This window comes from Mustela erminea, chromosome 3, assembly GCF_009829155.1.
Source record: "Mustela erminea isolate mMusErm1 chromosome 3, mMusErm1.Pri, whole genome shotgun sequence".
In the NCBI taxonomy this organism is placed as follows: domain Eukaryota; kingdom Metazoa; phylum Chordata; class Mammalia; order Carnivora; family Mustelidae; genus Mustela; species Mustela erminea.
In genome coordinates this window covers 152,780,166-152,807,687 of record NC_045616.1, presented here as the reverse complement: position 1 = coordinate 152,807,687, position 27,522 = coordinate 152,780,166, and the positions used below count along the sequence as shown (strand labels likewise).

Sequence of the window (27,522 nt, the reverse complement as noted above, 5' to 3'; positions counted from 1 at the left end):
GCCTAGTGGAAGAGGCCCTGGGCCGGGAGTTACATCTGGATCCAGGCTCGCGCTCCCATGGCCGTGACCCACCAGCGGCTTGAAGTCCGGCCAGGGATGGGAATCCTTCCGTACCCTCGCGGGGCAGAGGAAAAACACACGGGTCCCTCCCCCTCGTCATCCCACCCACCGAGTTTCTTTGCTTCCCACTCAAGGGACTTTCGCTGTCAAGTGCTGGGCAGATCGCGGGATCCGCCCAGGTGGAGCTCCCAAGCGTCCCCGGAGGAGCAGCTTCCCACGCCCCGCACAGCACGCGGAGCCGCGGCGGACCCCGTCGGTGCGCGGAGGCCCCGCCCATCTCTGCCCCAGGCCCCGCCCACCTCCGCCGCGGCCTCCCATTGGCGGCCCAGCGCGTCAGTCGGCCGCCGGGCTCCCGGGGCCGGAGCGCGGACCGCCGTCCCCACCCCGCAGCTAGAGAGCGTGCCAGCCGCGGGGAAGCGATCCCCGGCGCCGGCGGGCGGCCGCGGCGTCCGACTGACCGACGGGGGAGGCTCCGCGCCCGTCCGCAGCGCGCGGCCGGCATGGCGACGCGCAGAAGCGCCCCGGGGGCGCGGGCGCGGGAGCGGGAGGGTCCTCGTGCCCCCGCCGCAGGTGAGCCCGGGCCGGGGGAAGGCGGGGCGGGGCAGGGCAGGGCGGGGGTCGGCGGGCGGCCCGGGGCGCGCTCTCCTCCGGGGGCGGTCGACGCAGTCCGCGGCTTTGGGGTGCGACGCCCGCGCGCTGAGGGTTGGGAGGTCCGGGGGCGCTCCAGGGCGAGACGGTGGGGAACGGGCTGCACCCCCAAACACCTCCGGCAAGGTTTGGGCTGCAGTCGGGGACGACTGTCGCGTCGCATCTGCATATATAGGAACTGGCCTCGGGAGGCAGAGCTGTTTGGGTCGTGGCTGGGAGAGACCTGCGGTGGCGGGGAGGGCTCGTTCCTGGGAGGAGGGAGCCCTTCTTGCGGGCAGGAATGCGGTGGCGGGCGCAGGCAGCCGCTGGGGGTCGGGCCCTGCCGCCGGGGAGCGGCCGTGTCCCTTTCTCGGCGTCCCGTCTGAGAACTTGCTTGTTGTCGGGGGAGTTGCAGGGGGGCGGGGGGAGTTGACGGGTTTCGCGCTTTGCTGGTGGAGGATGTGGGCCACACCTTCGCAGCCGTCAAGACTTGCTGAACAACAGAGAAAACTGGCTTTTGAACAACCGTGTCCCCACACACAGGAGCAGCAATGGCACAGGTCTCGAGCTCGAGGATGGGCGCTGGGGCGGGGGCGCTGCGCCCACCCACCCCGCTTCTGGGCGGCTCGGCTCCCAGGCGTCCGCGGCTGCGGTGCAGGGGAGGCTGTTTTCCTTCCCTTCTTCAGCCCCAGCTCCGGGGCGGCGGGGGGGAGGACCGAGCAGCTTCTCATTTTGAGCACATTCCCGGTGCTGCTGGTGAATTTGGGGGACATGCCTGCTCACAAACAAAGTTGGGGCCCGAGGTATTGCAGCGTTTAAGCGAAGCTGGCAGGTGCCACGACTGCTTATTAGTTGGGGTTCTTGGTCTCAGGAGGAACTTTTGATTCACACCTGAGCTGTTGGGTGTGGTGGGAACAGTGCCGTCTGGGAGTCGGGACAGGAGTTCTCCACTTGCTAGAAGCCGCAGCCATACTGGACTTTCATATCCTCATCCTCGTGGATGAAAGCATGGGGGTAGCAGATCCCTAAGGCCATAAGGCCCCTCCCAGTCTAGAATCCTGTGATTGACTTACCTCCTAATCTCAAAAGTTCTGAAAAGGAACTCATTTTTCAACCTTTCTGTACCCTGAATTATTACAGGATTCGCCAAATATTTCCTGAGGGTGTAGTCATTTGAACTTTTTGTGATGTGATTCCCCCCACCCCTTGCCTTATTTTGGGAGAGAAGGCTAAAAGCTGGAAATGGAGGTAGGGCTCAGCAGGAGAAAGCTGGTTTGGCAGAAAGTTGCCTAGGCTTAACCTAATGGCCAGGAATTTTTCCTTCCAATGCATCGAGTCCAAGGTGTGCCAGCACTGGGAGCCAGAGAATTCTTTCCTCTCCGGCCTGTGGGAACTGCCGTTGGTGTGCAGCAGTGGAAAAATGTGATTCAAGGATCAGGTTATGGAAAACTTTTTTTTTCTTTTCCCTCCAAAACAGAACCCATAACCTCTGAGGACTTGGGAGCATAGTTTCCCTTCTTCACAGGTGGTGTTTGGTGGCGGGGGGAATTTTAAGGCCAGTTCCCCAAGGCAGGATAGGAGCAGGTTATTTTCAGCTACCCCTCTTTTGGCAAGAGGAAGACCAAGGTTCAGTTCTGAGATAATGGCAACAGCTAACGAGTCACACTTGTCAGTAACAAACCAAATGGACAGTAGCTGGACAGCATCCCTACAGCGCAGGCAGGGATGAAAAGAATTTTTTGGTATCCATTTTTACTCTTTTTAAGTGGTGGGACATTGAGAATCTTGAACTAAGCATCTTTGCACAATATGAGGGGAAAGACACTGTCAGAATTGGAATATTAGGGAAGTGGCACCCTAGATGATTTGCTGCAATGCCCTGAGGCCCCAAGACCCGGTGGGGGGAAGAGGAAGCCGGGGGAGACCCACCCACTGGAGGAGAAACTCCGAGTCCTCCGCATACCTTTAGCCGTGGGGCGCTTGAGGAGGGTATGTGCTCCCCACATTTTTCCTGTCTCATCTTGCCTCTGGCCAGCCTCCGGGTCATTAACTGTTAGGATTCGTTCACACTCTGCCCTGGTTCTTCACCAAAAAGGCTGCAAGTTTGCAGCCATGTCCTCAGGAGCTGCGGGACCCCAGGGTGGTCCCTAGGGGCTAGTCTGGGGTGCCAGGAGTGCCCCAGGTGGGACAGGGGACCCAGCAGCCAGGTCCCCTGCCTCCAGCTACACATAGAGCAGCTCTGCCTCTGCCTTTTGTCCCCCAAACACCCTTTCTTGTTTTATATGCCGTTCTGAGTAAAATTTTGCCTGGGGGAAAGAGTCTAATGCTAAACAGAAAGCTTAAAAATCATGGTCATGGCCAATATTTTTCAGTTCTGTTGTTGTGTTTATTCTGTGTTGTCTTTATTCACAGGGCTTAGAACTGTGACTGGCCCACAGTAAGCACTTGCCACTATCATCATCATCGTGTCCTTACACCATGAGGTTACTGTTACTTTTATCCCTATTTTATTGCTACCAAGTCACATACAACTTGTACAAGATTTCCCATGTAAACTTCTCTACTGGTTAAAAATGTGTTTCTCCGTATCATGGAATACACTATTCCAAAGCCGTTCAAGGATGGCTTTATGTACAAAGCAGATGATCCACTGAATGCATTCTTTGCCCCGTTCCCTTGGGCAATCTAGGTAGCACACTGGGGAGACAGGTGAGTTCGCCTGGTGAGCACTTCTGTGTTTAAAGGGAGAGTGGGCAGATCCAACAGCTAAGGACCAGGCAGCCAGCGGGTCCATGGCAAGAAGAGTGATGAGGATTGTGGGGCTCATACATTCCCTCCTCAGCATGGACTGCAAAGGGGTGCTACCAGTTTTGATCTTATTCTAGAATCAACGCCTTCAAAGACGCTGCCCTCCAGAACCTGAACAGTGGGTGGTGGGCCGGGGGGGGGCGGAGTTTGCTGGCAGGGGTCAGTGGGTGCCAAGGAGAAGAGGAGTGAGTAGCTGAGGTTCTTTGTGTTCTATTTGTAACCTTAAAGAGAAATATTTTCCATATTTAGAAGACAGTTTGAGGCTAATAATGCATTACATGTTAATTTTTTAAAAATTTAAGAAAAAGTAATCTATTTGGGGGCATCTGGGGGCTCCGTTGGTAAGCATCTGCTTCGGCTCAGGTCATGATCCCAGTGTCCTGGGACTGAGCCCCACGTCGTGCTCCCCGCTCAGCGGGGAGCCTGCTTCTCCCTCTCCATCTCCCCCCTGCTTGTGTTCCCTCTCTCACTGTCTCTGTCATAAATAAAATCTTAAGAAAGAAAAAGTTTGAAGGCTTAGGAACAAAAACAAACAAAACCCCAATGCTGCAGTTAAACACACACACAACAGAATGTTAAAAACCAAATGGTCCGTAGTTGGTATTTTTTGCCTGCCTCTTTGCCCCACTTTGAAACTTTTATGTTTCTGTGCGATGGATTCGACGCCAAGCACAGTGACATGATGTACGTTTAGTAGCAGGTGCTGAGCTAAGTAGAAATCCTTGACTGGCACAGTTACGAACTTGAAAATGACCTTTCACCTGGCTTCCCGGTGCAGGTGGGCGCTGTCTCCTCTGCCTATAGTACCACAGTTGTCCTTGCCATGGGAAACAGTGGGCGTTGGATGGCGACACAGCCCCTGCATAGTCTCAGGTACTCTCCACAACCGCCACTCTGTCGGAATTTGCTCCAAGTTCCCAGCTAGTGAGTAGCGGCCAGAATTTGAACCCAACCCTGGCAGCCTGGCTCCACCTAAAACCGATTCTTCACTGTCCACCTCTTCTGTCTCCTGAAACTTGGATCAGGATTCTACCTGCAAGCACTGTCGTCTCCCAGTTCCCTCCCTACATGTCAGCTCTTCCCAATTCAAGTTGGGTTATCTCTTTAATACCGTGTTGCTCTGTGTAACTCACAGGTCTGGGGGACAGAAGAAGTGAGATTATGAAAAAGTCTTCATGATCGAGCTAAAACTTCCAGCATTGTGGTTGCTTCTTTGTAGCTATGAAAGCCGCTGCATCATCTTGAGAGGAGTGAGTGAGTTATCAGGCCCCTGGATTTGACCTTTTTCTCCTGTTCGCTTGACATTGCTTGTAAACGAGCAGTAAACGTAAAGCAGTCTGCTCTCAGAATCGAGGTTGCTTACACGTTTATTGACTTGTAATTAGCTTAATGGAAGAACAGATCAATGTTATTTCATAATAAATCAACAGAGAAAAGGTTTTGTTTATGTGTCCATATTGCCAGTCACTTTTTGTTCTGGTCATACCCCATTTTACTACTTTCTTGATTCACTGGAGCCAGAAGAGACAGATGGCATCGTTTTTAAAATAAGAGGGTGATAAAATGCTTACGTTCATTTCTAGGAGACTAAGGACTGTTGCAATACTGTTGCTGGGATTTTTAAGTAATAAACAAAAATCTCAGAGACCAGGGTGCCTGGGTGGCTTGGTCAGCTAAGTGTCTGCCTTCAGCTTAAGTCATGATCCAGAGGTCCTGGGTTCGAGCCCCACATTGGGCTCCCTGCTCAATGGAGAGTGGGCTTCTCCCTCTCTGTCTGCTGCTCCCCCTGCTTATGCTCTCTCTCTCTGTCTCTCTCTTTCTCTATGTCAGATAAATTTTAAAAAATCCTAGAAACCATCGCATGTAAAATGCCATGCTCCATGAACCTCTGAATTAAGAATTTGATAGTGAGCCTTTTGTTGTTGATTTAACCAGGTATCCACGGCTTGAGTCTATGTGGGATTGTTGGATTGTAGATCTATAGTAATTTAAAATATTGTATTAGCACTTTCTCTGCTTGCCCTGTAGTTGGCTTTAATGAATGTTAGGGTTAGTCTTCTAGCAGAGGGAAAAGTACTGTAATTGCAAGTTGGTTCCTCCAGACACCCCCTTCCCCCCAATTCAGACAGAAGTGGGATCTGATTCCATATCAAGGGTTAACTGTTGAAAGGAGCACACTGCCCTGCCTTGTTCCTGGTACAGCGGACATGAGCTCCCTGCCCTGTCCAGGCTTGGGACAGCCGCAGTGGGTACAAATGCCGCAGAGGTGGGTGGAGGAGCCGGTGGGCAGAGCTCATCAGGCAGAGGTCTTTGAACACCTGTGTCTCTCTCTTGGCCAGGGCTGAGAGTTCCCGGAGACTTTCGTCCCCCAAATTTAGGAGAAGTGAACTAAATTCCTTCTTGCCTGGTTAAGAGAGAATTGTCCCCTAGGTCTTAGAGTAATGCGTGGTACATTGTGGCCATGTTTGTGGACCTGTGCCAGGAGGACCTCACCTTTCCTGTGAGGTCTCTCGAGTGACAGGACAAGTGAGTGCTCTGTGTCTTCCCAGTCATGTCACTGGGACAAGTCAAAATGATTGTCCCAGTGACACGGAGGAAGCAGGACAGCTGACAGGAAAGGGAAGTGAAAGAGGTGGCCAGCCCGTGCGGTGTGGGCTGCGTGTAATCAGTGGCCATCTAGATGTACAGGGCTGCTCGGTCCTGATGCCGGCAGACAGATCAGCTCTTCAACATTTCACTTGGCATTTTAAAAATGAACGTGGAGTTCAGTTTGTAGCCAAGGATCAGGTCGGCCACTTACCTTGAAAAGCAATCGTAGCCAGTGGCATTATTTTTTTTTAAATGATTTTTAAAAAAGATTTTTATTTATTTATTTGACAGAGAGAGAGAGAGAAGAGAGATCACAAGTAGGTAGAGAGAGAGGGGAAGCAGGCTCCCCGTCGCGTGGAGAGCCTGATGTGGGACTCGAACCCAGGACCTCGAGACCACGACCTGAGTCAAAGGCAGACGCTTAACCCACTGAGCCACCTAGGCGCCCACCAGTGGCATTATTAATATAATACTTCTGGGTCCCGCAGCTTTGCACAGGAATCGGTGTAAGGGCATGTCGATCCTTCCCCTGCAGTCTGAAGTAGAGAGAGAAACTCCTCGAACCGAGAGAGAGTGTATGAGATCGACGTTATCCACCGTGTCTCCCTCTAGTTTGGTTTTTAACTATTTCCTGAACTCCGCAGCCGTGCTCAGCGCAGCCGACTGTCAGGACTTGTGCAGCCAAGGCTGCTGACCCGTGCCGTCTTGTTCTTCACGCTTTACTATTCCGCTGTACTCGCCCAGCGATGCCTCATCGGTTGATTCACTCAAAGTGCGGAGCCCGCAGCCTCTGAAGGCACAGTTCTCTCCCTCCCGCCGGGCTCCTCCTCCACTGGCCCTTTAAAAAAAAATTCTTGCTCTTTTGAGAAACTGGTCGCGTCCATGAGGCCCTGCTGCGGGCGATCTGTAGAACCCTGCGTGGGCTTCTCGGGGTGGGGGTCGCTGCTGGCACTTGTCACGTCTCACGTCACCGCTGCACGTGTTCAGGGCATCTTTCCTGTGGTGCAAGTTGTGGGTAACGTTTTAAGCGTAGTTGAAGCTCAGTTGTTTCACAACTGCTGAAGCTCCTGGGTCTTGTGCCCCAGTGTGACGACGCCTCCAGGAGAACTCAGAAACCAGTCGCCATAACGAGGCCTTTGGTGGAGGCAGGGAACTGGCGGCGGACGGCCCCGTGCGTCTGTCCGCGGGGAAGGAAGCTGCGGTCCAGAGGCGCTCAGCTCTCTAGGACCAGACTGTGGGTTCCGGAGCCCCTGAGGCTGGCTCATTGCTCTACCTGGGAGCCGTCCCGCTGGGTGACCGCTTCGCATTCTCGTTTCCTGCTTTGTACGTCCATGAGTGTCGTGAGGGGAAGAGAGAACGCGGTGGCTCCCTGTTTCTGACGTAGGCGTGGTGTTCCCAGTCAGAAGGGACCACCGAGGCACGGGCTCTTAGTGAGGACTCGCTGTGGCCGAATAACAGAACAACCCCAAATAAGCGAATCAAGTTTATTGCTCTCATGTTCCAGCTCCACGGGGGCTCTCCAGCGCTGGCGTGGGCCGCACGGTGTGAGGGGCCCAGCGCCTCCCCTTGATATCCCTGCGTGGCTTCCGTGGCCAGCTGCTTCGTGGCCCAAGATGGCGGCCGCACACCAGTTCCCACACGCACGTTCTGGCTAGGCGGGAGGAGGAAGGACAGGGACCGCATCCCTCTCAACAGAGCCCCCTGAAAAGTGCACTTGATGCTGCCGAGTCAGAATTCCCCAGTGCAGCTCCGCCGGCACCCAGGGAGGATGAGATGTAGCCTTTGCCAGCAGCCACGCACCCAGCTGGAAGTCAGGACTCTCTTTCTGTGGGAGGAGAGAGAATGGACACTGAGGGAACTGCCGTGTCTCTCACGGAGATACGCAGCCTGGATCCTGATTGCGTGGATTCATTTTACTGGTTCGACAAATATTTATTAACCGTCTGCCCCGTGCCTAGGCACCAAGAAAGTGGAGCGAAAGCAGACCCCATCCCAGTCCTCAAGACGTTGACCTACGTGGGGACACAGGCCCTGATCAAACAAACACGGTTGTGTAAACTGTGCTAAGTGCCGCAAAGGGAAGGGACACCGTGTGCTGAGCGTGTAATGGGGACTTGAGCAAGCCTGGGGGGCTGGAGGGGGTGGGAACGGGCCAGAGGCTTTGCCCCAGGAAGTGACGGCGACGCCGACAGCTGGAGCCCGAGGAGATGGAGGGTGTTGCAGGCAGGAGAGGGAGCCCGGACGAGGGAGGCAGGCGGGAAGGCCGTGGCGGCGCTGAGGGAGCAGCCGACAGCCAGGCCTCTTGAGCAAGAGGCAGCGGGGAGCGAAGAGGGAAGAGCCGGGGTCAGGCCGCGTGGGGCGACCGCGTGGGCCTGTCTGGCACGAGATAGTCCCGGGACGTGGAACTTCTAATGCTGACACTGGGGAGTCCCAGCAGGCCAGGATTTGTCGTCACCCTTGCTGGAGGCCAGAGGAGCAGCTGGATGCCTTGAGCAAGAATTTCAGCCAAGTCCCTTCTCAGGCAGGCAGAGCCCTGCGCTGCGGAAGCACGGTGGCTGGGCATCGTCGCCCTCCTGCTGCCCGAGGGGAGGAGGCGCAGACCGCAGGCGGCGCTCCCCGGGGATCCCACGGCCACTGACACTGCAGCGGGCCTGCTTCCTCCTGCGAGGAATTTCGGAAATCACTTGGCCTGAGATAATAGGTTATTTGAGATAACGAAAGGGTCGAGGACTCCCGGCGGCCCACCCCGGCGTTGGTGGTGCGCTGGCGTGCCTTGGGGACCCAGGTAGTCAATCAGGAAACGCAGGCGCCGTGGCGGGGAGGTGGGCTGCATCGCAGTGGCCCGCAGGCGTGGCGTGTGAGCCGGTGGCTGGGGACCTTGCCCAGCACAGACGCTGCTTCCACGGGGTCCGCGACCTGTGCTCCTGAGCACCCGCTGGGTAGTGATGTTGCTGGTCCAGAGACCCTGCGTGTCGTGTCTATAGTGCTGGAAGCCTCTGGTTTCTTTTCCCGGAGAGCAGAGCTAAAGGACCACGTAGAGGGGCAGGGATGGGTGAGCAGGGAGGGGAGGAAGACACCCGGAGCCCAGGGAGGCCCCGCTTTGTGCCGCTGTCATGGGCAGGCCCATCTCCACTTCTCAGTGGGTTCCTAGATGTTGTGGATTATGGATGCGGCTGGTTCCTGGTTCCAGAAGAACCGGCTCTCCGTGGCTTCTGGCTAGGATGGGGCTAGGAAGTGAGGCACCATTACCTCTCACACCTTGTTTAGAAGCCTTTCCCGCTCACTTCACCGGCTGCTAGGAGTCAAGTTGTTCTGACAAGTAAGAAAACCAGAAGCACCTGGGTGGCTCAGTTGGCTGGTCATGATCCCAGGGTCCTGGGTTTGAGCCCCACATCGGGCTCCTTACTCAGTAGAGAGCCTGCTTCTCCCTCTCCATCTGCCTGCTGCTCCCTCTGTTTGTGCTTCCTCTCTCTTTCTATCAAGTAAATAAATACAAATCTTAAAAAAAAAAAAGAAAAAAAAATAATAAGAAGAAAAAAAGCGGAAAGATTTTTCAATAGGAGATGACACGTCCATTGAATGTAAAAAAGCCACAAGTCCCAAACAAAGAAAAAGACACCACTGGTTACAGAGTGGACAATGGTTTGGGGAAGGGAAGCTACTTAGAGGGATGAGTAACCAGTGGTGACAGCCCAAGCGGGTCTGACTGATGGAAAAACCATCGCAGGGCAGATATGAAGACTGGATCGTCTGAGTGTAACTTTAGTTCTCTCGGTCCCATTTCATAAATGATTTGCACTGGGAGGTGGAAGACAGGCTTAATCTTTAGCGGTCTAAGAGTTGAGAGCGCGCCACCCAAGTCCTGGCGGGCAGCGAAGCAGATCCCGGAACGTGACGTTTAGCGGGGCTACACGTCAGCTCCTGGGTCTCGGGCATGGAGCCGGCATGACGGCCGCCTCGCTTCACTTCCAGGTTCTGGATGACCTGAAAGGTAGCCATGGGAGTCAAGAGAATTTTATTTCTATTCTTTGAATTTTAAGAAGATCTATTTATTTGCAAGAGAGAGTCCAAGCAGGAGGGGCAGAGGGGCTCCACCTCACAACTCCGAGATCACCCCCTGAGCTGAAAGTAAGAGTCGAGCGTCCAACTGCACTCCCCAGGTGCCCAGCATCAGAGGGTTTTTACATGTCAGCTCAAAGATAAAACCCACACGTCCTAGCTGTGTGGCCAGATGGGCTTGCTGAGCAATGCCTGAGCTGAGCCCACCCCCAAAAGGTCAGGCCCCAGGGTCCCTCTCTGCTGGCAAGCGAGGGCGGGCCAAGCTGACCAGCTGCTTTCCCTCGGGAAGGAGTCGAGGAGGGCTGAGGCTGAGGCCAGAGCTGGGTGTCCAGGAAAATCCTCCCAGCTGGACGTCTGGGGACGGCGGGATGAAAGCACCGAGCCTCGTCTCTCCCTTCGGCGGTTGAGGAGATGTCCTCCAGCAACTGGTCGGAAGGGCTTTAAGTCGATGGCAGGCTAATCGCGAGCTGATGGCCTTTTCTCTCACTGCTCTGCAATCCTAACTACCACGGTCTCAGGCTGTATGCATCCTTTGGGCGAATCATCTAGAACAGGGTTTGACAAAAAGCACAGTCTATGGCTGAATCTGGCGCCACTCAGTTTTTGGATGGCTGGTCATCAAAGAATGGTTTTGACATTTTTTTTTTTTTTTTTAATGGTTGGGGAAAGAAAAAAAAATCAAAAGAATACCATTTCCTCACATGGGAAACTTACATGACATTCAGACATCGGTGTCCGTAAATAAGTTCTTGGAACACAGCCCCCTGCGTAGGGTCTCATGGCTGCTCTTTGTCAGGGACAATTGGAGAACTTGTGACAGAAAGCAGATGGCTGGGAAGCCTAACATACTTACTCTCTGAGCTTCTACAGAAAGCTTGCTGGAAGGGGACCCCCTCCCCCGACTGTCACATGAGGACTGGCCGAGGCGATGGGAATGTTTACCGAGAGCAGAAGCGGCATGGTGGAGTCGATGGCCGCCTTTTACGGTCGTGCTTGCGATTGCTCTGAACTCTTGGAAGAGAATGGCTCCGGGAAGGTGGCTCTGAGGCTAACTCTGAGGGCACTGACCTTGAGTCAGAGCGTGTTGGTTCAAGTTCAGACTTCTACTCGCTGTTCTCTGGGCTTCAGGTTCTCCGCCCCAGAGGTGAAGGGTACAAGCCACAGCCCGTCACATGCCCAGGTCCGCGGTGACTCAAGATTCGCCTTTCCCCTCAGAGGTGTTTTCTGGCCGGCAGGGGACACGGTCACGGAGACGCCTCACCACCTGCAGCTTGGACGGAGCGCAGAGGGAGCGCCGGGGTGGGGCGGAGGGACCCTCTCCGCACAGGGGCTGGTGGACATTGGGCTTTGGGGAGCAAGTGGAACCCCAGCCCCTTCACCTAGAGCATCCTATGACTCCGTGAAAGACTTAAAAGGTGCCGTGTAGAAGGGCGATCCCACAGGTTCCTCAGGACTCTAAGCAATACCCTCTCAGACCGTGCTTACAGATCCCGCTACACCGGCCTCTTGCTCAGGACCGTCCCCTGATCTTCAGGTAGCGTCAGCATCTCGAACAGGATCTGCAGGCCCCGCCGCTCTGAGCCTGGCCCGCTTCCCTTGCTTCCATTGCCTTGTGGACACTTGTCCGTCCTGGGTCCACTCTGCCTCTTGCTGGCGGAGGTCACATCTGCTGCTGGAGCTCTGTTTCTGTGGAGTGTTGCCTCGGTCGTGCCCCAGACACAGGACAAGGGCTCTCAGTGATGGCTTCAGCCCTTGGCCCACGGCTCAGCCCACAGGAGGAGCTTACTCTGTGTTCATAGACTAATAATAGACGTGGATCAGTAAAGAGAGTAATAGTCCCGAAAAAGAAGTGGTCTCCCACACGTGGGAGTGAGTCCCCACCCCCGGAGGTGGAGGGGAGGTGGCAGTGGGGGCTCAGCCGGGGAATTTCCACTTGCCCTGGGCCCCGGCCTTGCAAGCACCCATCGTGGCAGTGGGTGTAATTTCGTTCTAACCCTCTGTTATCCACGGATGGTCTTCTCCACTGGGGAAATGTTTTGGGATCCCCGAAGCTAAGTGATTTGGCTGAGGTCCTGCAGATAGACTATGGCAAAGTAAAGACAGAGTCCTGGGCTTGTCCCGCCGAGTCACTGGTCTCACTTGCCGCCGGGCTGGCAAGGTGATCCTGGAGCGCTGAGATTGCCCCGAGAAGGCGTTCCAGCTTGCTAGGACCTGGAAGCCTAGCCCATCCGTAGCTCTTGTGCTTTTAGAGTTGGGGGTTTTCAAAATCCCCAACCCATGATTAGAAAATCACACTTATTTTTTATGTCATGGGCTGTAGTTAACACCCCTAAACTTGTGCCCAGTAAATGAAAAAAACTCCGACCTCTGCCATTATTACACACGCACACGCATAATCCTGTCAGTGTTTGGCAAGGAGCGGTTTGCTGCCGTCCTTCCTGACACGAGGTTGAACAGGAGCCTGGGGCACAGCATGCCCAGTCCTGCGCAGATGCTTCTGGAAGCCTGAGCGGCTTGCCGGACAGGATGACAGCTGACTGTCTTACTGGTCATGGCTTTCGGGGTAAACACCTTCCTCTTGGTGGCTCTCTGCCTCAGGGCTACCGGTCTTGCACTTTTTGGTTGTGGTACTTTACGAAGTGGAAGTCTGGCCTTTCTTAATGGAGCAGAATTAATGCCTGAGACGCAAAAGCACACAAAGCCTTTGGACCCCATATTTCCAAGATTTGCTAAGAGGATTTCTTTTCTTTCCTGAATATTTCCTCCATAACTGATATAAAAACAAACAGCTAACCCGTGAATGTTCGAGAACCAAGACCGTTGAAACCCTGGCCTTCACACCGCCGTGCTGATGCTCCTCTCTAGTCTCCCCCACGCGCCGCGTCGCTTAGAGCCCCGACGGCCTCTCCGAGTCGCTCTGCATGTTTGTCGCGCTGCTCGCATACTCTTTAGTTCACTTGTTCAGACTAATGTGCGCTGGTCTGCTTGATTCTCGAGCCTCTGAGTTTCTCAGAACTAAGCTCTGAGAGCGGCGACCCCCTGGGGATGGAGGTCTGCCTGCCCCACCGGCGTCCAGTTCAGAGGGCCTCGGGTTGTTGTTGTTGTTTTAAGATTTTATTCATTTATTTGAGAGAGAAAGGATAAAGAAGGGGGGTAGAGAGAGGGGGAGGGAGAGGGAGAAGCAGATTCTCCACTGAGCAGGGAGCCTGCCGTGGGACTCGATCCCAGGACCCTGGGATCATGGCCTGAGCGGAAGGCAGACGCTTCACCAACTGAGCCACCCAGGCGCTCTGGGCCTTGTGTCATTCTGCGTCCCTGCAGAGAGACCTCCTGCCTCACACCAGGTGGGCCTGGACAAGCCGACCAGTAGGCTTCCCTGCAGGAGAGCATCGCGCCGTCCGTCCACGAGCTCCTTGAGGACAGAGCAGACATCTTTCCACTTCACTTCCTGCCTGCCCAGGGCCCAGCCCGGGGTTGGGGGCGAGAAGTACAACCGTGGAGGGCGTGGTTGGGGGGGGACAGAAGGCCTTCCCAGACCCTCCTGTGTCTGCTGCACTGTTTGGCTTCTGATCGCACTTCTCTGCCTCACTTCCCACCCTTGCTGAGAACAGCCCGAAAGCCACATCCACTTTATCGAAGGGGGCAGTGTTCCAGGACTCAGCTCAGAAGAGTGTGAGAAGTTTACCAACACCTCTGACATGTCTGTGTCCCTCGCTTGGTCACAGCTGCCCCTAGCCCTTCACCCCTCTGGCCACAGAGAGTGTGTGGCTGTCCTGGGACCTTTCCCACGGGTCCCTCGGCTTCCTGATCCGCCAGTCTCTCTCGGGCACTCTCTCTGATTAACCGCAACACAGGACAGATGCAGAGGCAAGAGCTGTTGTCATCATTAAATTCAGTTTGGCATCTTTTACCTTATGTTTCCTTAACAAGATGATTTTACTGCATATATTTCTTCACCGCCTCTGCTTAGATATCTACATTAACTTATCTTTTACGTCTCTTGGCCCAGGCCTAATGTCCCCCCTCCATGGTCCACAGGGGAGTCCCTGATGTGCTTCAGGAGAAAGTCATCACCCAGATGCAGCTGGCAGTGTAGACAGACGTGTGTAGGGAGAAGGGGTCATGGGCTGCTGTGCGGTGAGTCAGATTGGGAGAGAAGTAGAGGCCGGAAGGGATGGGCTGTTCCAGCCCGGGGCATCCCTGGAAGTGTTGGGGGCGAAGGAGACACTGAGAAGTTTCCATGAGAAGAAGCCCAGGGCTCCCAGGTGGGACTGCCGGCTGCACATTCAGCAGTTTCCGGAGTCGCAGTGTCTTTTGCTTTTGTTTTCAGGTTTTTTTTTTTTTTTTTTTTTGGTTTCCTGTTTGAATGTTTGAATTATTTCAGCTTTGGTACATTTTAGAGAATGGAAAAAACTCTAAGTAGACTTTTACCACACACAAAAAAAGCCTTTTTTTTTTTTTTCACTTCTAGTCGTGGTGTCGTCGCCATATATAGTTTGAGAGGCGGCAGGTGAGATCTGACTTTCTGATAGCCGCGCTGTTGACTTCGCGAGGCTCCGCTGCTGTCATTCCTCCAAGGTCCGACCCACTCCGGAGCGACCTTTCCCCACTGTGTGGCCTGGGCTCTCTCACTGGTCTTTGTGCTGTGAGGCCTAGTTAATCCGCTTTCCAACAGGACCACCACCCAGGTGGGCCATTCCAAAAATACTGAAACGAAATTTCTTTTTTTTCTCTCTTGACAAAGATGGGCGACGACCAAATCCCTAATTCCAGCAGGGATCTGTCCTGCCCCCGTCCTTGCGGCCCCCACTTTCTGGAGATGCTTCATTGCCAAACCTGTGGCCCCCACACCCCCCCCTGCATTTCTTGTCCTTGTCCCTCTTTGTATTCGGTTGAATGACAGAATCCCTGGCGGTGGGACCAGCTCTCTTTTCCCCGTGCTTGTCCGGGTCAGCATCTCCCCAGCCCCGGTCTTCGTGGACAGGGGAGGGGAGGCCGGGCAGGTCCCTGCCGGGCTGGAGGACGGGGTCGGGGGGCAGTGAAGGCCCCGACATGGGAAGTTTTATCCCCTCTCTGCTGTGTTTGGGGAAAGGAGATTTGACCGTGAGATCCCCCAAGTCGTGATGATGGTAGCGTTCCGCAGAGCCCTGGTGTGTGGTGTCTCCGTCTGTGGCTGCGGCTTTTGAGTTGTAATCCGGCTACTGATACATGCGGGGGCGGGAGATGGATTTTCAAGTCTCTTTTTAAAGAGTCTCAATTCCACTTGCTGTAGCAAAGCTAATTTGAAGACTGACTCAGGGGCGTAATGCATGGGCAGGAGAGCCAAGGGCCCAGGCCACTCGGGCACCACACTGCCCGGGCTTTGAATCCCAGCCTTACAGCTTTCGTGTTCAGTCTTTCTCTCCCACGCGGCTTCCTCAGAAGAAGGGTGGTTGGACTGATAGCAAAACAAATGATAAGGGACAGGGACTTGGGCCTCAGGGTTTGTCAGACGGCATGCTCAGTGCTTCCCTAACCTTTCCACCCGGCTCACAACGGCTCCGTTCCCGTGCGGGCTGCACTCCCGCGGTGCCGGGCCCTGTGGCCATCCCCAGGCTGAGAAACTGATGCTCAGGGACGTGAAGTCACCAGGGCATGAGCGGGGCTGGGCTGGGGCTGGAGCGGAGGGAGGCCGGCAGGAGCGGGACGGGGTGGATTCCTAGCACGGCTCAGGCTCATAGCAAAACTCAGACTGTCGCTATTCCAATGACCGGCGAAGCCATACCTTTTCCCACTGAAACACCGTGCTTCCGGGATGCCCGGGTGGCTCCGTCGTCAAGTGTCTGCCTTCGGCTTCGGTCATGATCTCAGGTCCAGGGATCGAGCCTGCATCGGGCCCCTGCTCGGCAGGGAGTCTGCTTCTCCCTTTCGCCCTGTTTGTGCTCTGTCTCTCAAATGAATAAATAAAATCTTTAAAAAAAAAAAAAAACCAACACACTGCATTTCCTCTCCTTAAAGAAGCCCGGCCCTCGTAATGACATCGTGTCATGTGTCTCATGTGAACACCTCAGGATTGTCTGAGCTGCCGCCACTCCCATGGGGCTTCGGGGATCTCTCCCAGGCTGCTCCCCCGGCGCCCACCCCAGCCCCCACGATGGCGCTCTCTGGCCCTTCCTGGGTTAAGCCACTAGACCAAAAACTGCCAGTTATGTAGAGGGAGACCAAGGCGTGTGAGCTTGTGTGCTAGCTTTGCACAGGAGAGGCGTACGGAGCCCTCAGGTGTTTTGTTTTGTGTTGTGTTTTCCTGATAAGTTGATCCTCTCTGCCTTTTTTGGGTCGGAGTGGGGTTTACTTTCCAGAGAGTGGCCAGGGTCATGTGCTGTCCGTGTGCGTGGGGGTCAGGCGTGCCGTTGTCTGTAGGGCATCCCGTGGAGGCCCCGTGCAGCTGCCAGAGAGGCTCATGCTCAGGAGAGGGTCCTGGTGTGGGGGTCTCAAATCTAGAGCCCTAAGGGACCTGGCAGGCCCCAAAGGACACCAGGGGTTGCTTAGAGTCTGTGACAAATGAGAGCAGCGTGCCCTATGGAGGGGGCAGCAGCCGACCCCACCTCAGTGACGTCCAGCCCTCCCAGCCCCCGCAACCATGAGCACCGGCCGGCAGCAAGCAGGCAGATTGTCCCCAGCCTCTTCCCAGAAGAAGAAACGTGCCTTGTTCCTGCGGGAGTGCAGACTCCAGAGAGAAATCACAACCGGGGCCGAGGACCGGGGTAGAGCGACAGCGCGGGCGCTCCGACTGGTGGGGCTGTTGACCGACGGTTTGTTTTGGAAAGTGCTTTGGCAATATCTGTCAAAACTAAAAACGTACGCTCCCCTTGGTCCAGAGTTTCCTCTTCTTGAAATTATCCTAAAAGCCCCCATGGGCCCACAAGGACCGTTGGAGGAGACTGTCTGTCTCGGCAATGATTGCAAGAGTGAGAAATGGAAAACAATCCGGATGATTTATCAGTGAGGCAGTGACTGTACACATACGATGGTCTGTCTTTACACTGAAATGTTAGGTGTTTCCTAAAAAGAAGAATGTAGACCTCTATGTAGTGATATGAAAAGACGTCTACTTTGTATGAAGAGAAAAAACAAACTGTAAAACCATATATAATACTCCATTTTTCTCGAATATGTTCATAAATACATTAAAAGAAATTATGTATCATCTAGACAAAATTCTGGTGTTTGCTGAGTTTAAGGATTTACTAAAAGTATTTGCCTATGTCAGAGTTTTCACAGTTGGGAAATGACTCTGAATTAACAATCATCTAAATTATTGATGTAAAGGTAGTATCGCGTTACATTTTTAAACAACTCCCCAAAAGTTTTACCAAATATCTAGGCAGGCGTAAATATATAGTGAACAGCGAATAAATTGTTAAACAGATGAGTACCTGCTTTTAAAAATGCCCTTTTAAGTCATTTGTAAGTATCTGTTCTTAGTTACTGGTACCTTTAGTTCTTTTTTCTTTTTTGGTAACTTTATTTCTTTATTTGCTGATAAATTCTTTCCTATCAGAGCTTAAATGTATATCAAATATTCATATGATCAAAAATACTAAAATTGGGGAATGTGGCTGGCTTAGGCTGTGGAGCATGTGATTCTTGATCTCTGGGTCATGAGAACAAGTCCCACATTGGGTGCAGAACCGACATTTAAAAAAAATTTTTATTTTATTTATTTTATTTTTTTATAAACATATAATGTATTTATAGCCCCAGGTGTATAGGTCTGTGAATTGTCAGGTTTACCCATTTCACAGCACTCACCATAGCACATACCCTCCCCAATGTCCATAACCCCACCACCCTTTCCCAACCCCCCCCCAGCAACCCTCAGTTTGTTTTGTGAGATTAAGAGTCTCTGATGGTTTGTCTCCCTCCCGATCCCATCTTGTTTCATTTATTCTTTTCTGACCCCCAAACCCCTCACATTGCATCTCCACTTCCTCATATCAGGGAGATCATATGATAGTTGTCTTTCTCTGATTGACTTATTTCGCTCAGCATAATACCCTCTAGTTCCATCCATGTCATCGCAAATGGCAAGATTTCATTTCTTTTGATGGCTGCATGATATTCCATTGTATATATATACCACCTCTTTTTTATCCATTCATCTGTTGATGGACATCTCGTAGAACTGACTTTTTAAAAAATGCTTCCATTATAGATCCTGAATTGCTGAGGCTTTTCCTATTAATCACTGGAATTTTACCAAACCTTGTGCCAGAGAGGGAATGATTTCACAATGAACCCTGGGAGGCTGGGCCACTCTTCAGAAGTTCTCTTCCTCACCTGTACGTCAGTATTTTAAGTGCCCCAGCATAATACAGTTGCACGTAGTAAAATCCTGTGAGTACACAACTGGAGCTCTCTGGCCCGTTCATTTCCCCTGGTCACGTCAGGAATGGGAGCACATACCATGCACAGTGCACCTGTCCACACCTCACCCCTCTTCTAAGGGGTCCACTTCCTGGAAACAATGTCCAGCCTGCCGTTTGGGTCACTCATTGTGTGTGTGTGATGATGACACCATCTGTAATTGCTCATAATGATTAAAGAATATCTGAGTGGGCAGAAGCACCTGGTGGTGGCATCGCTGGAGGCCCCCGGTGTTGAGCGGAATTCCTAGAACCATTCTTGGATTCAACAGATATGCCGTGCAGGGCCCAGGCGTACTGTGCTGGTTCTGGAATCATTTCATTCCGTCTTGCCCCAGTGAGGTCAGCGTTTCCCCCAATATTACAGTCAAGACAGTTCAGAGGAGAGAAGTTAGGTTTCCTGCGGTCACACCGCCAGGGTATAGGGGAGGCAGCTTTTGAACAGTCCAAGGGATTCTGAAAGCCATCTTCTTCACGGTTCTTCCTTGCAAATTCTGTGGAACAAAGATATTCTTACATAGAACGTTGATTATCAGAGAACCGGGGTTTCTTTTACTTTCAGATTGAATTTTTGAATATTTAAAAAACTGTTTATGTGATTGGGGGCACCTGGGTGGCTCAGTCGGTACAGCATCTGCCTTTGGCTCAGGTCATGATGCCAGGGTCCTGGGATCGAGTCCTGCATCAGGCTCCTTGCTCAGCGGGGAGCCTGCTTCTCCTCTGCCTGCTGCTCCCCCTGCTTGTGTTCTCTCTCTGACAAATAAATAAGTAAAATCTTTATAAGATAAATTAAAAAATAAAATCCGTTCATGTCATCAGTGATAGAGACTTTGCAGGTAAAATCAGCCAATACATTTTCCCCCTTAAACAAAGCATACTTGTATAATTGTGATTTTTTTATTTTTTATTTTTTCTAGGAAGTGACCAGGTTCACTCCTGGATGCTAGCCACCAGCCAGGCTTTGGGTACTGTGTGGAGACTAGCGAAGGGGTCGGTGATGTTGGCAGCGGCTTGTCTGGTGGCCGCCCTTTGCTACTGCCGGAGGATGCACTGTGATTTAGGGCACTGGCTGAAATGGTAGGTGGTCGGATCAGCTTCCAGTTTACAAACAGACTGTTGCCCTTCCAAGTAGATATTTGACATTGCCATTCCTTTTATCTTCCAGGTGGATTGGCTATCTGCAGAGAAAATTCAAAAGTAAGTATTTTCAGATGTTTTCTTACCTCTAAGGTGCAGAGAGGGTTTGAGAAGGGTGAGGAAAAGGAAACTCAAATCCCTTTTCCGTTTGATTTGGTCCAGGGAACCTCAGCGTCGAGGCTGAGGTTGATCTGCTCAGTTACTGCGCGAGAGAGTGGAAAGGAGAGACGCCACGTGCCAAGCTGATGAGGAAGGTGTGTGTGTGACCGCGGGTCCCAGACGAGGCAGTATGCAGGTGGAAAAATTGGGAAACAAACATTCCACTCTGCTGTATGAAGTCCAGAGATCCGCTAATGCCAGATGTGCCACAAGGAGCAATTGTGACTCATGGTGGAGTCAAGCAGCGGCCACACAGTGGCTTTGGGCTATCACCCAGAGCAAGGGCCTCTGAGGACCTGGATGAGGACGTAAATGAGGCTGTAATTTCGGGCAATTTGAGGGTGACACTCTTTTCAGCCCCCCACCCCAGGCTTATGGTCTATCTCCACATGCAGGGGAGCCTTTCTTACCTGAATGTAAAAGATTTTGAGGATTTTTAGAATTGCCCATTGGACCAGGGTTGGTAGCTCCTCTCAGCGGTGGCGTCCAGCCTTGTTAGCAGCGAGAGAGTTTCATTCCAAGTGCTCTTTAGTGTGGTCTCAAACGTATCCAGTACTTTTGTCTCACTGTGGTCCAGTTGAAGTCATCATCTCCCCTAAGTGATATTCCCTGGCCCTGGGCTTCCAGGAATTCACCGACTGAAAGAGCAGGACATGGACTCAATACACAGGGGAGTCCCTTTAAAATGACACGTGGTCGCATTCATAATTTGAAATTGTTTTCATTTCTGTCGTCCACTTTATTGGGGGGCCATGCCTCACTGACGGTACAGTGAATTCATTTTGTTTATTCTCTTAGCCAGAGGAGTTGAAAACCAACTTCTTTTTGTGCGGACAGGCTTACGAGGAGCTGTTTTGGAGGCATCACATCAAATGTGTCCGACGAGTGAGGAGAGACAACTATGATGGACTGAGGTCAGTGCTGTTCCAGGTCTTCAGCCAGGGCCTCTCCTTTCCGTCCTGGATGAAAGAGAAAGACATCGTGAAGGTACATCTGCACGCCAGAAACAAGGGGGAACGGCGGGTCGATAAGCTTTGCTGTGCAGGTGGCTGGGTGCATGTGGGCGGCTCTGTGCGTCCTAAGAGTGAAGGAGTCTTCGAAGGCCCCACATACCCCGTCCATCTCAGAGAGGCTGTCCTACTCAGTGTTGTTTCTTTTTAATGTCACTGTCTTTTCTCAAGAAGGGCATCTCTCCCTCATAAACAAGGTGGTCTACTAAAATTCCCTTTTTCCTCTACACTTACTCGAGTTTTGACAAACCTGTAGAGTGCACCAGAGATCCCCCCCCCCATGCCTTAATAGTCAGCCCTTCCCTCACCTCTAGCTCGGGGGGCACCATTGATAGGTCTTACGTCCTTATCGTTTTTGCCTTTTTCAGAATGTCCAGGACATGGAACTATCCAACATGTAGCCTTTTGGCTTTGACTTCTTTCACTTAGCAGAATGCACTGCTGTCCACCCAGGCCACGTGAACTTGTAGTTCATTCCTCTTTATTGTTGAGTGCTTTTCCTGGACATGAGTATGACACTGCTTGTTTGTCCATTCATCACTTGAAGGACATCCGGATTATTTCCAGTTTTCGACAACTATGACTAAAGCTGTTATAAATATCTCCATACAGGATTTTTTCCTTTTCGGCAAATGCCTGGGAGAGACATTGTTGGGTCATGTGGTAGGTGTAGGTCTAAGTTCATAAGAACCTGCCATCTGTTTTCCAGTGTGGCTCTGCCTTTTTGCATTTCCACTAGTAAAGTATAAGAGTTCCAGTTGTTCCACATTCTAACCAGGATCGATTTGGGGTTATTTTTAGCCATTCCGATAGGCGTTCACTGGTAGCACTGCTTTTAGTTGGCATTCCTCTAGTGTGGAAGGATGAATGTCTTTCCTTGTTATCTTCTTGGAGAAGTGTCTGTTGAAGTCTTTTGCACATTTTTATTAATTTTTTTAATTTTTTTACTTTATTTTAAAATTATTTTTACTTTTATCTTATTATCGACTGAATTTTGAGAGTTCTTTAGGAAAAAAATTTTTTTTAATTATTTATTTGACAGACAGAGACAACCAAAGAGGGAACAGAAGCAGGGGGAGTGGGAGAGGGAGAAGCAGGCTTCTGGCTGAGCAGGGAGCCCGATGGGGGGCTTGATCCCAGGACCCCTGGGATTATGACCTGAGCTGAAGGCAGATGCTTAATGACTGAGCCACCCAGGTGTCCTGAGAGTTCTATATATATTCTGAGTACAAGTGCCTTATCAGATATGTGATTTGCAAATATTTTTTCCCAGTCTGTGCCCTGTTTGTTTTTCTTTCATTTTAAGAGTGTAAGGTGGTACATCCATCGTTTGTTCATTCCTTCTTTCCTTCCTTTCTTTCAAAGGCAGAACCCTCTTAATGAACAACCTGAATTTTTTTTAAAAGATTTTTATTTATTTATTTATTTGACAGAGATCACAAGTAGGCAGAGAGGCAGGCAGAGAGAGAGGAAGGGAAGCAGGCTCTCGCCGAGCAGAGAGCCCGATATGGGACTCGATCCCAGGACCCTGAGATCACGACCTGAGCCAAAGGCAGAGGCTTAACCCACTGAGCCACCCAGACGCCCCACAACCTGAATTTTTATTTTGAATGTAGGGTGTTTAATCTAAGGCATACATTTAAGGATGGAGGAGCACGGAAATATAAAGTATATGAATATATGTAACTATATACGGTCTATTTCCTTACCATTTTTAAAATTACACTTGTTTTTATTAGTTTCATTTTTATCTAGCAAGTACTTGTCAAGTGTGCATGGTGGGCTAGGCCTGCTACCTGCTGAGGACAGAGACTATAACCAAGCCTCTGGGCTCCCCAGTCTCAGCGGGGTGGGAAAATGGATTAGATCCCTTCACTGATCAGAGTCTTATGTATTTTGTAATCTTATTTAATCCCAACAAAGGTCCTGTAAAGTGGGTGGCATTGTCCTTGATTTATGGTGGAGGGTGAGGCCAAGAGGGTGATGCCAGTTGAGCAGTCTCTCAGCTGGTAAGTGACAGTGTGCAGATCGGACCCCAGCGCCTCGTCCTAAAGTCCACATGCCCCCTAATGAACCGTGGTGTTCTAGCATTGTTTGGGCAAAAGCAGTTTCTAAAGGGATATAATTAGGCAGTTTAGGAAGTGTTTTATGCAGAAAGATTGTTTCCATAGACACAATCTTCATGTATGTTTTCATCAGTTGTAAAATTATAAATTAAAAATCTGATCCAAATCCTATAATCCACAAATTGAAAAGAAGGAACGATATGCTTTTATTTAATTGTTGTCATCATGTTTTTAAATGGAGATTGCTAAGGGAGATGAGATCATAGACCGTGACGTATTCTGAATTGTGGGCCATAAATGTGGAGGTACTAATCATGGCTGGCATCTACTTCCTTTTCAAGCTTCCTGAAAAACTGCTCTTTTCACAAGGTTGTAATTGGATCCAGCAATACAGTTTTGGTCCTGAGAAGTATACAGGTTCCAATGTGTTTGGAAAATTACGTAAATGTGTGGAATTATTGAAAACACAGGTGAGTGTCCCGGGGGAGGAAAAGACTAGGAATGAAAGCTCGCCCCCCAGATGTAGTGACCCTTCTCTGTCAGGCATGTCACTCGATTCCACATAAGGGGAACACGTGGCCAGTAGCATCTCTTCTAGGAAGTGGAGATTGGCTTTCCTGTTCTTTCACCTTCCAAGTAATGAACGAGCCATGTTGCATGTGACAATGAGGGTTTGGAGTGATGGGTTAAGGAGGCCTTTGTGGGCTCTCTGGGAAACCTTAACACTTAACACTTAACACTTACCTGTTTCCCCTCGAAAGATGGGATGCACAGTCCGGGCAGGGCACTCAGAAATGCCCTTCTGGGATGTGCCCTATTAATAATTTGGGGATAGCACAGATGCTGTAATTTGAACTTAAGAGTTTTTCCTGCCTTTATAATAGACACAGATTTTGGATTGTTGAAATGAATTCTCGTTGGTAGATAACCATAGCATTTCTGTGCCACAGTTTCCTGGTCTGTAAAACTGATGTGTAAATCGTATGTCCCCTCTACAGTTATGGTGAGGCTTCAGTGACTTCATGTCTGCGAAGTGTTTTAATCTGTGCTTGGCAAGTGAGCGGTAAAGAGTACTAGTTATTACTGTTTATCTCTGGAGTCTCTTCTGTGTGACTCAACTATCTTAAGCTGTCAGGAAACTCACTTGCTTGGCATTTTACGAAGTTGACAGTGCTTTTTTTGAAAAATGTTTCATTTAAACTGGTTTGTGATTGTAAAAGTAACACATACTTGTGGTTAACAAAAAATCAGGGTCAAAAGCTATAAAATGAGAAGTTCAAGCTCCCCTCTATTCATCTTTGGTTTATTTTTACAAGTACTTTAAAAATGATGCCATGGTGTAGGAATTCACCATTCCCCTGTAAATTTCCCTTTTACATCTGTATTTTCAGTGGGCTGAATTTAGTGGAATTAAAGATTACCACAAGAGAGGAAGTATGTGCAACATCCTTTTTTCTGATGTTCTTCTGGAATATAAACTATATGAAGCTTTAAAGTTTATCATGCTCTATCAAGTCACTGAAGTTTATGAACAAATGAAGACTAACAAGGTCATTCCCAGTCTTTTTCGACTCCTGTTTGCCCGGGAAACATCATCTGACCCTTTAAGCTTCATGATGAACCACTTGAATCCTGTGGGCGACACGTGTGGACTGGAGCAGGTAATGGGGGCAGAAGAACCCTGCATGTTTGATTCAGGACGATACTGGCCGTCCTTGAATGCACAGGCATCTGGAATTTCCTTCCAGCAGTGAGAAAACCCACTGCAAAGAGGTAATGGGTTGATGTCATTGACCCTTAAAAAGAAGGAAAAGAGGGTGCCTGGGTGGCTCAGTGGGTTAAGCCTCTGCCTTTGGCTCAGGTCATGGTCTCAGGGTCCTGGGATCGAGCCCCGCATCAGGCTCTCTGCTCAGCAGGGAGCTTGCTCCCCCCCCCACCCCCGCCTGCCTGTGATCTCTCTCAAATAAACAAATAAAAATCTTAAAAAAAAAAAAGAAGGGAAAGAAGAGGAATAAGCCTCACGGCTCCATGCAGTTTGCTGTGTCTTCCCAGCCAGGACCGGAGAGCCCCAGGGCAGGAAGCCTTTCTAACCTTTCACTCTGCCTCCAAGATGGTGGCAGCTTCTCCCACAACAGAGTTGAACCAGGAGAAAGTCCTGGTGGAAAATGAGATGAAGTTTGGGAAAGCATTTGGTTCCTTGCTGAAGATAAATAGACATTATTGAAAAATTTTAGGGGCGCCTGGCAGGCTTAGTTGGAAAAGCATGCAACTCTTGATCTCAGGGTCATGAGTTCATGCCACACAGATGTGGAGATTACTAAAAACAATAAATGAACTTGAACTTAAAAAAAATTATTGAAAAATGTTAAGCCCAGGGGCACCTGGGTGGCTCAGTCAGTTAAGCGCCCGACTCCTGATATTGGCTCAGGTCATGATCTCGGGGTTGTGAAATCAAGCCCTGCATCAGGCTCTATACTCAGCGCGAGGCTTGCTTGTCCCTCTCTCCCTGTGCTTCTCTCCTTGCTCACGCACACATACTCAGATAATTAAATGAGTCCAATCTTTTAAAAAAAAGAAGAAGAAAAGAAAATTTTCCATCCAGAGAATACTTTCTTATCCCCATCGTAAAGAGGTTTTGTCTTGCTTTGTTCTCTTAGGCAACATACAAAATTACCTGGTATTCTTATCAAAATTGATATAAAACTGTTGGAAAAAGTGACTTTTTTCTTCTGAGCATTCCTTTATTTTTAGTTGTCCCACCACTGCCCCCAACAGCTTTTCCCTGTAATTTTTTTCCCGCTGGTCCACAAAGATGTTCCCCTGCCTTCCCGCACCTTCCACGTCACAGACGTGTGTTTCTGCAAATGGCCCCTCAGTGGTTCATGCGTGGATCTAAGTAAGCACGTTACTCATTCCTCCCTAAGCTGCAGGAGAACACGCTCCCTCCTCTGCTGGGGCACGGGAGTTGGAGATGTGTGTTTGTAAACCCTTTTTCCTCTCTTCTGCAGATCGATATGTTTATTCTTGGACACTCCCTTGAAATAAAAATCAAAGTGTTCAGACTGTTCAAGTTTAACTGCAGAGACTTCGAGGTCTGCTACCCAGACGTGCCGCCCAGGGAGTGGCCAGAGATCTCCCTGCTGACGGAGAATGACCGCCACTACCATGTTCCCGTCTTTTAAGTCTGGTGTGGACTGGGCACCAGCTCTCGCCAGTGACAGCAGGCACACTTTCAAGGAAAGTCCAGTGGGAAAACCAAAGGTAGCGTTGCAGTCCCCGAAAGGCTGAGGACCTTCTTCTCTGGAGTGGCAGGTGCGCTGGACACAGGGCTGCGTGGATGGCATTCCTTTGTTTTCCAGCAATTTCCTCCAGACCGGCCTCACTAATATTTATGGGTTGGTGGTTTGACCTTGTTCATATGGGCTCTGGTCATTTCACATGTGGCAGGCTTTTCAGGGCACAAGGACTGCAAATTGGGCAGTGCAACAGGAAAAAATTGAGAAGAAAAGGGAAAAAGGACTAACAGGAAAGACTTTGTCTCTAACTTTGATGTTCTCGTTAGGAACCTTGTCTTTGACTGATTTTGGATCTTCATAAGTGTGGCCTCATTTTAGAAGCATTACCTTCCCCGGAATCTTTATGGTATATTGATTTTTCTAGAACCACTTGATTAACTGTAAAGTCATGTGTGTGTTTGTGTGTGTGTGTGTACACACATATACACATGTGTATACATTGTATAGTTTTGTATATACATATATGAACACATACACAAATAATCACTACTTTGTAATGTTGTACAATTTGTTTTATATCGCTTTACATTTTTTTGGTTACCTTTGCATCTGGCCAGTCCAATCTGTTTTATATGGGTAAAAAAGATTAATTCTGTAGGTTAAGGCAACTGAATGACAATTACTGAACCATTACAAAACATTAAACTGTGGTGTATTTATTTACATGTGTATTTAAGGTGTGGTAACTAGAATCATGCCGCCCCAACCCCCACCACGTCTATGTCCTAATCTCCAGAACCTGTGGATACGTTGGGTTAAATGGCAAAGAAGAATCAGGTTGCAGGTGGAATTAAGGTACTAATCTGACCTGGAAATAGGAAGGTTATTCTGGGTTCTCTCGGTGGGCACAGTATAATTCCAAGGGTCCTTAAAAATGGGACTAGGGAATTGGAAGAATGCCAAGGCCAAAGGGAAATGTGAAATACAGAACAGAAAGAGACAACATTTCTGGCTTTGAAGATGGAGGAAGGAGCCATGACCCAAGGATTGGGGGTGGCCTCTGAAAACCAGAAAAGGCAAGAGAACAGAGTCTTCCCTAGAGCCTCCAGATTTTAGCCCAGCGCAGCCTGTGTCAGATCTCTAGCCCACAGAACTAGAAGATAATGCATTTATGTGGTATAAGTCACTAGGTTTCTGGTAACATGTTAGAGCAACGGTTGACAACTAATAAATTCAAGCTAACTACTTTTTAGTCATCTTTATTTCAGAAATAGTTTTCTAGTTTCTTTTGTTAATCTTTATTTTGAAGGTACTTTGCTGGTCTGTCTTGAATTTCAATAAATACAAAATAACTTTTAAAACCTTG

At 50.5% G+C, this 27,522-nt stretch overlaps 1 protein-coding gene across 1 annotated transcript; it reads left to right on the top strand.

Moving 5' to 3' along the window:
* The first annotated feature begins 393 nt into the window (after nucleotides 1-393).
* Nucleotides 394-27,402, top strand: OTULINL (OTU deubiquitinase with linear linkage specificity like). The gene is made up of 8 exons (XM_032337738.1): nucleotides 394-630; nucleotides 19,466-19,625; nucleotides 19,714-19,745; nucleotides 19,848-19,939; nucleotides 20,682-20,831; nucleotides 23,262-23,390; nucleotides 24,312-24,581; nucleotides 25,929-27,402. Exons 1-8 carry the CDS (start codon nucleotides 561-563, stop codon nucleotides 26,100-26,102), a joined length of 1,077 nt encoding a protein of 358 aa, XP_032193629.1. The 5' UTR covers nucleotides 394-560; the 3' UTR covers nucleotides 26,103-27,402.
* The last annotated feature ends 120 nt before the right edge of the window (nucleotides 27,403-27,522 follow it).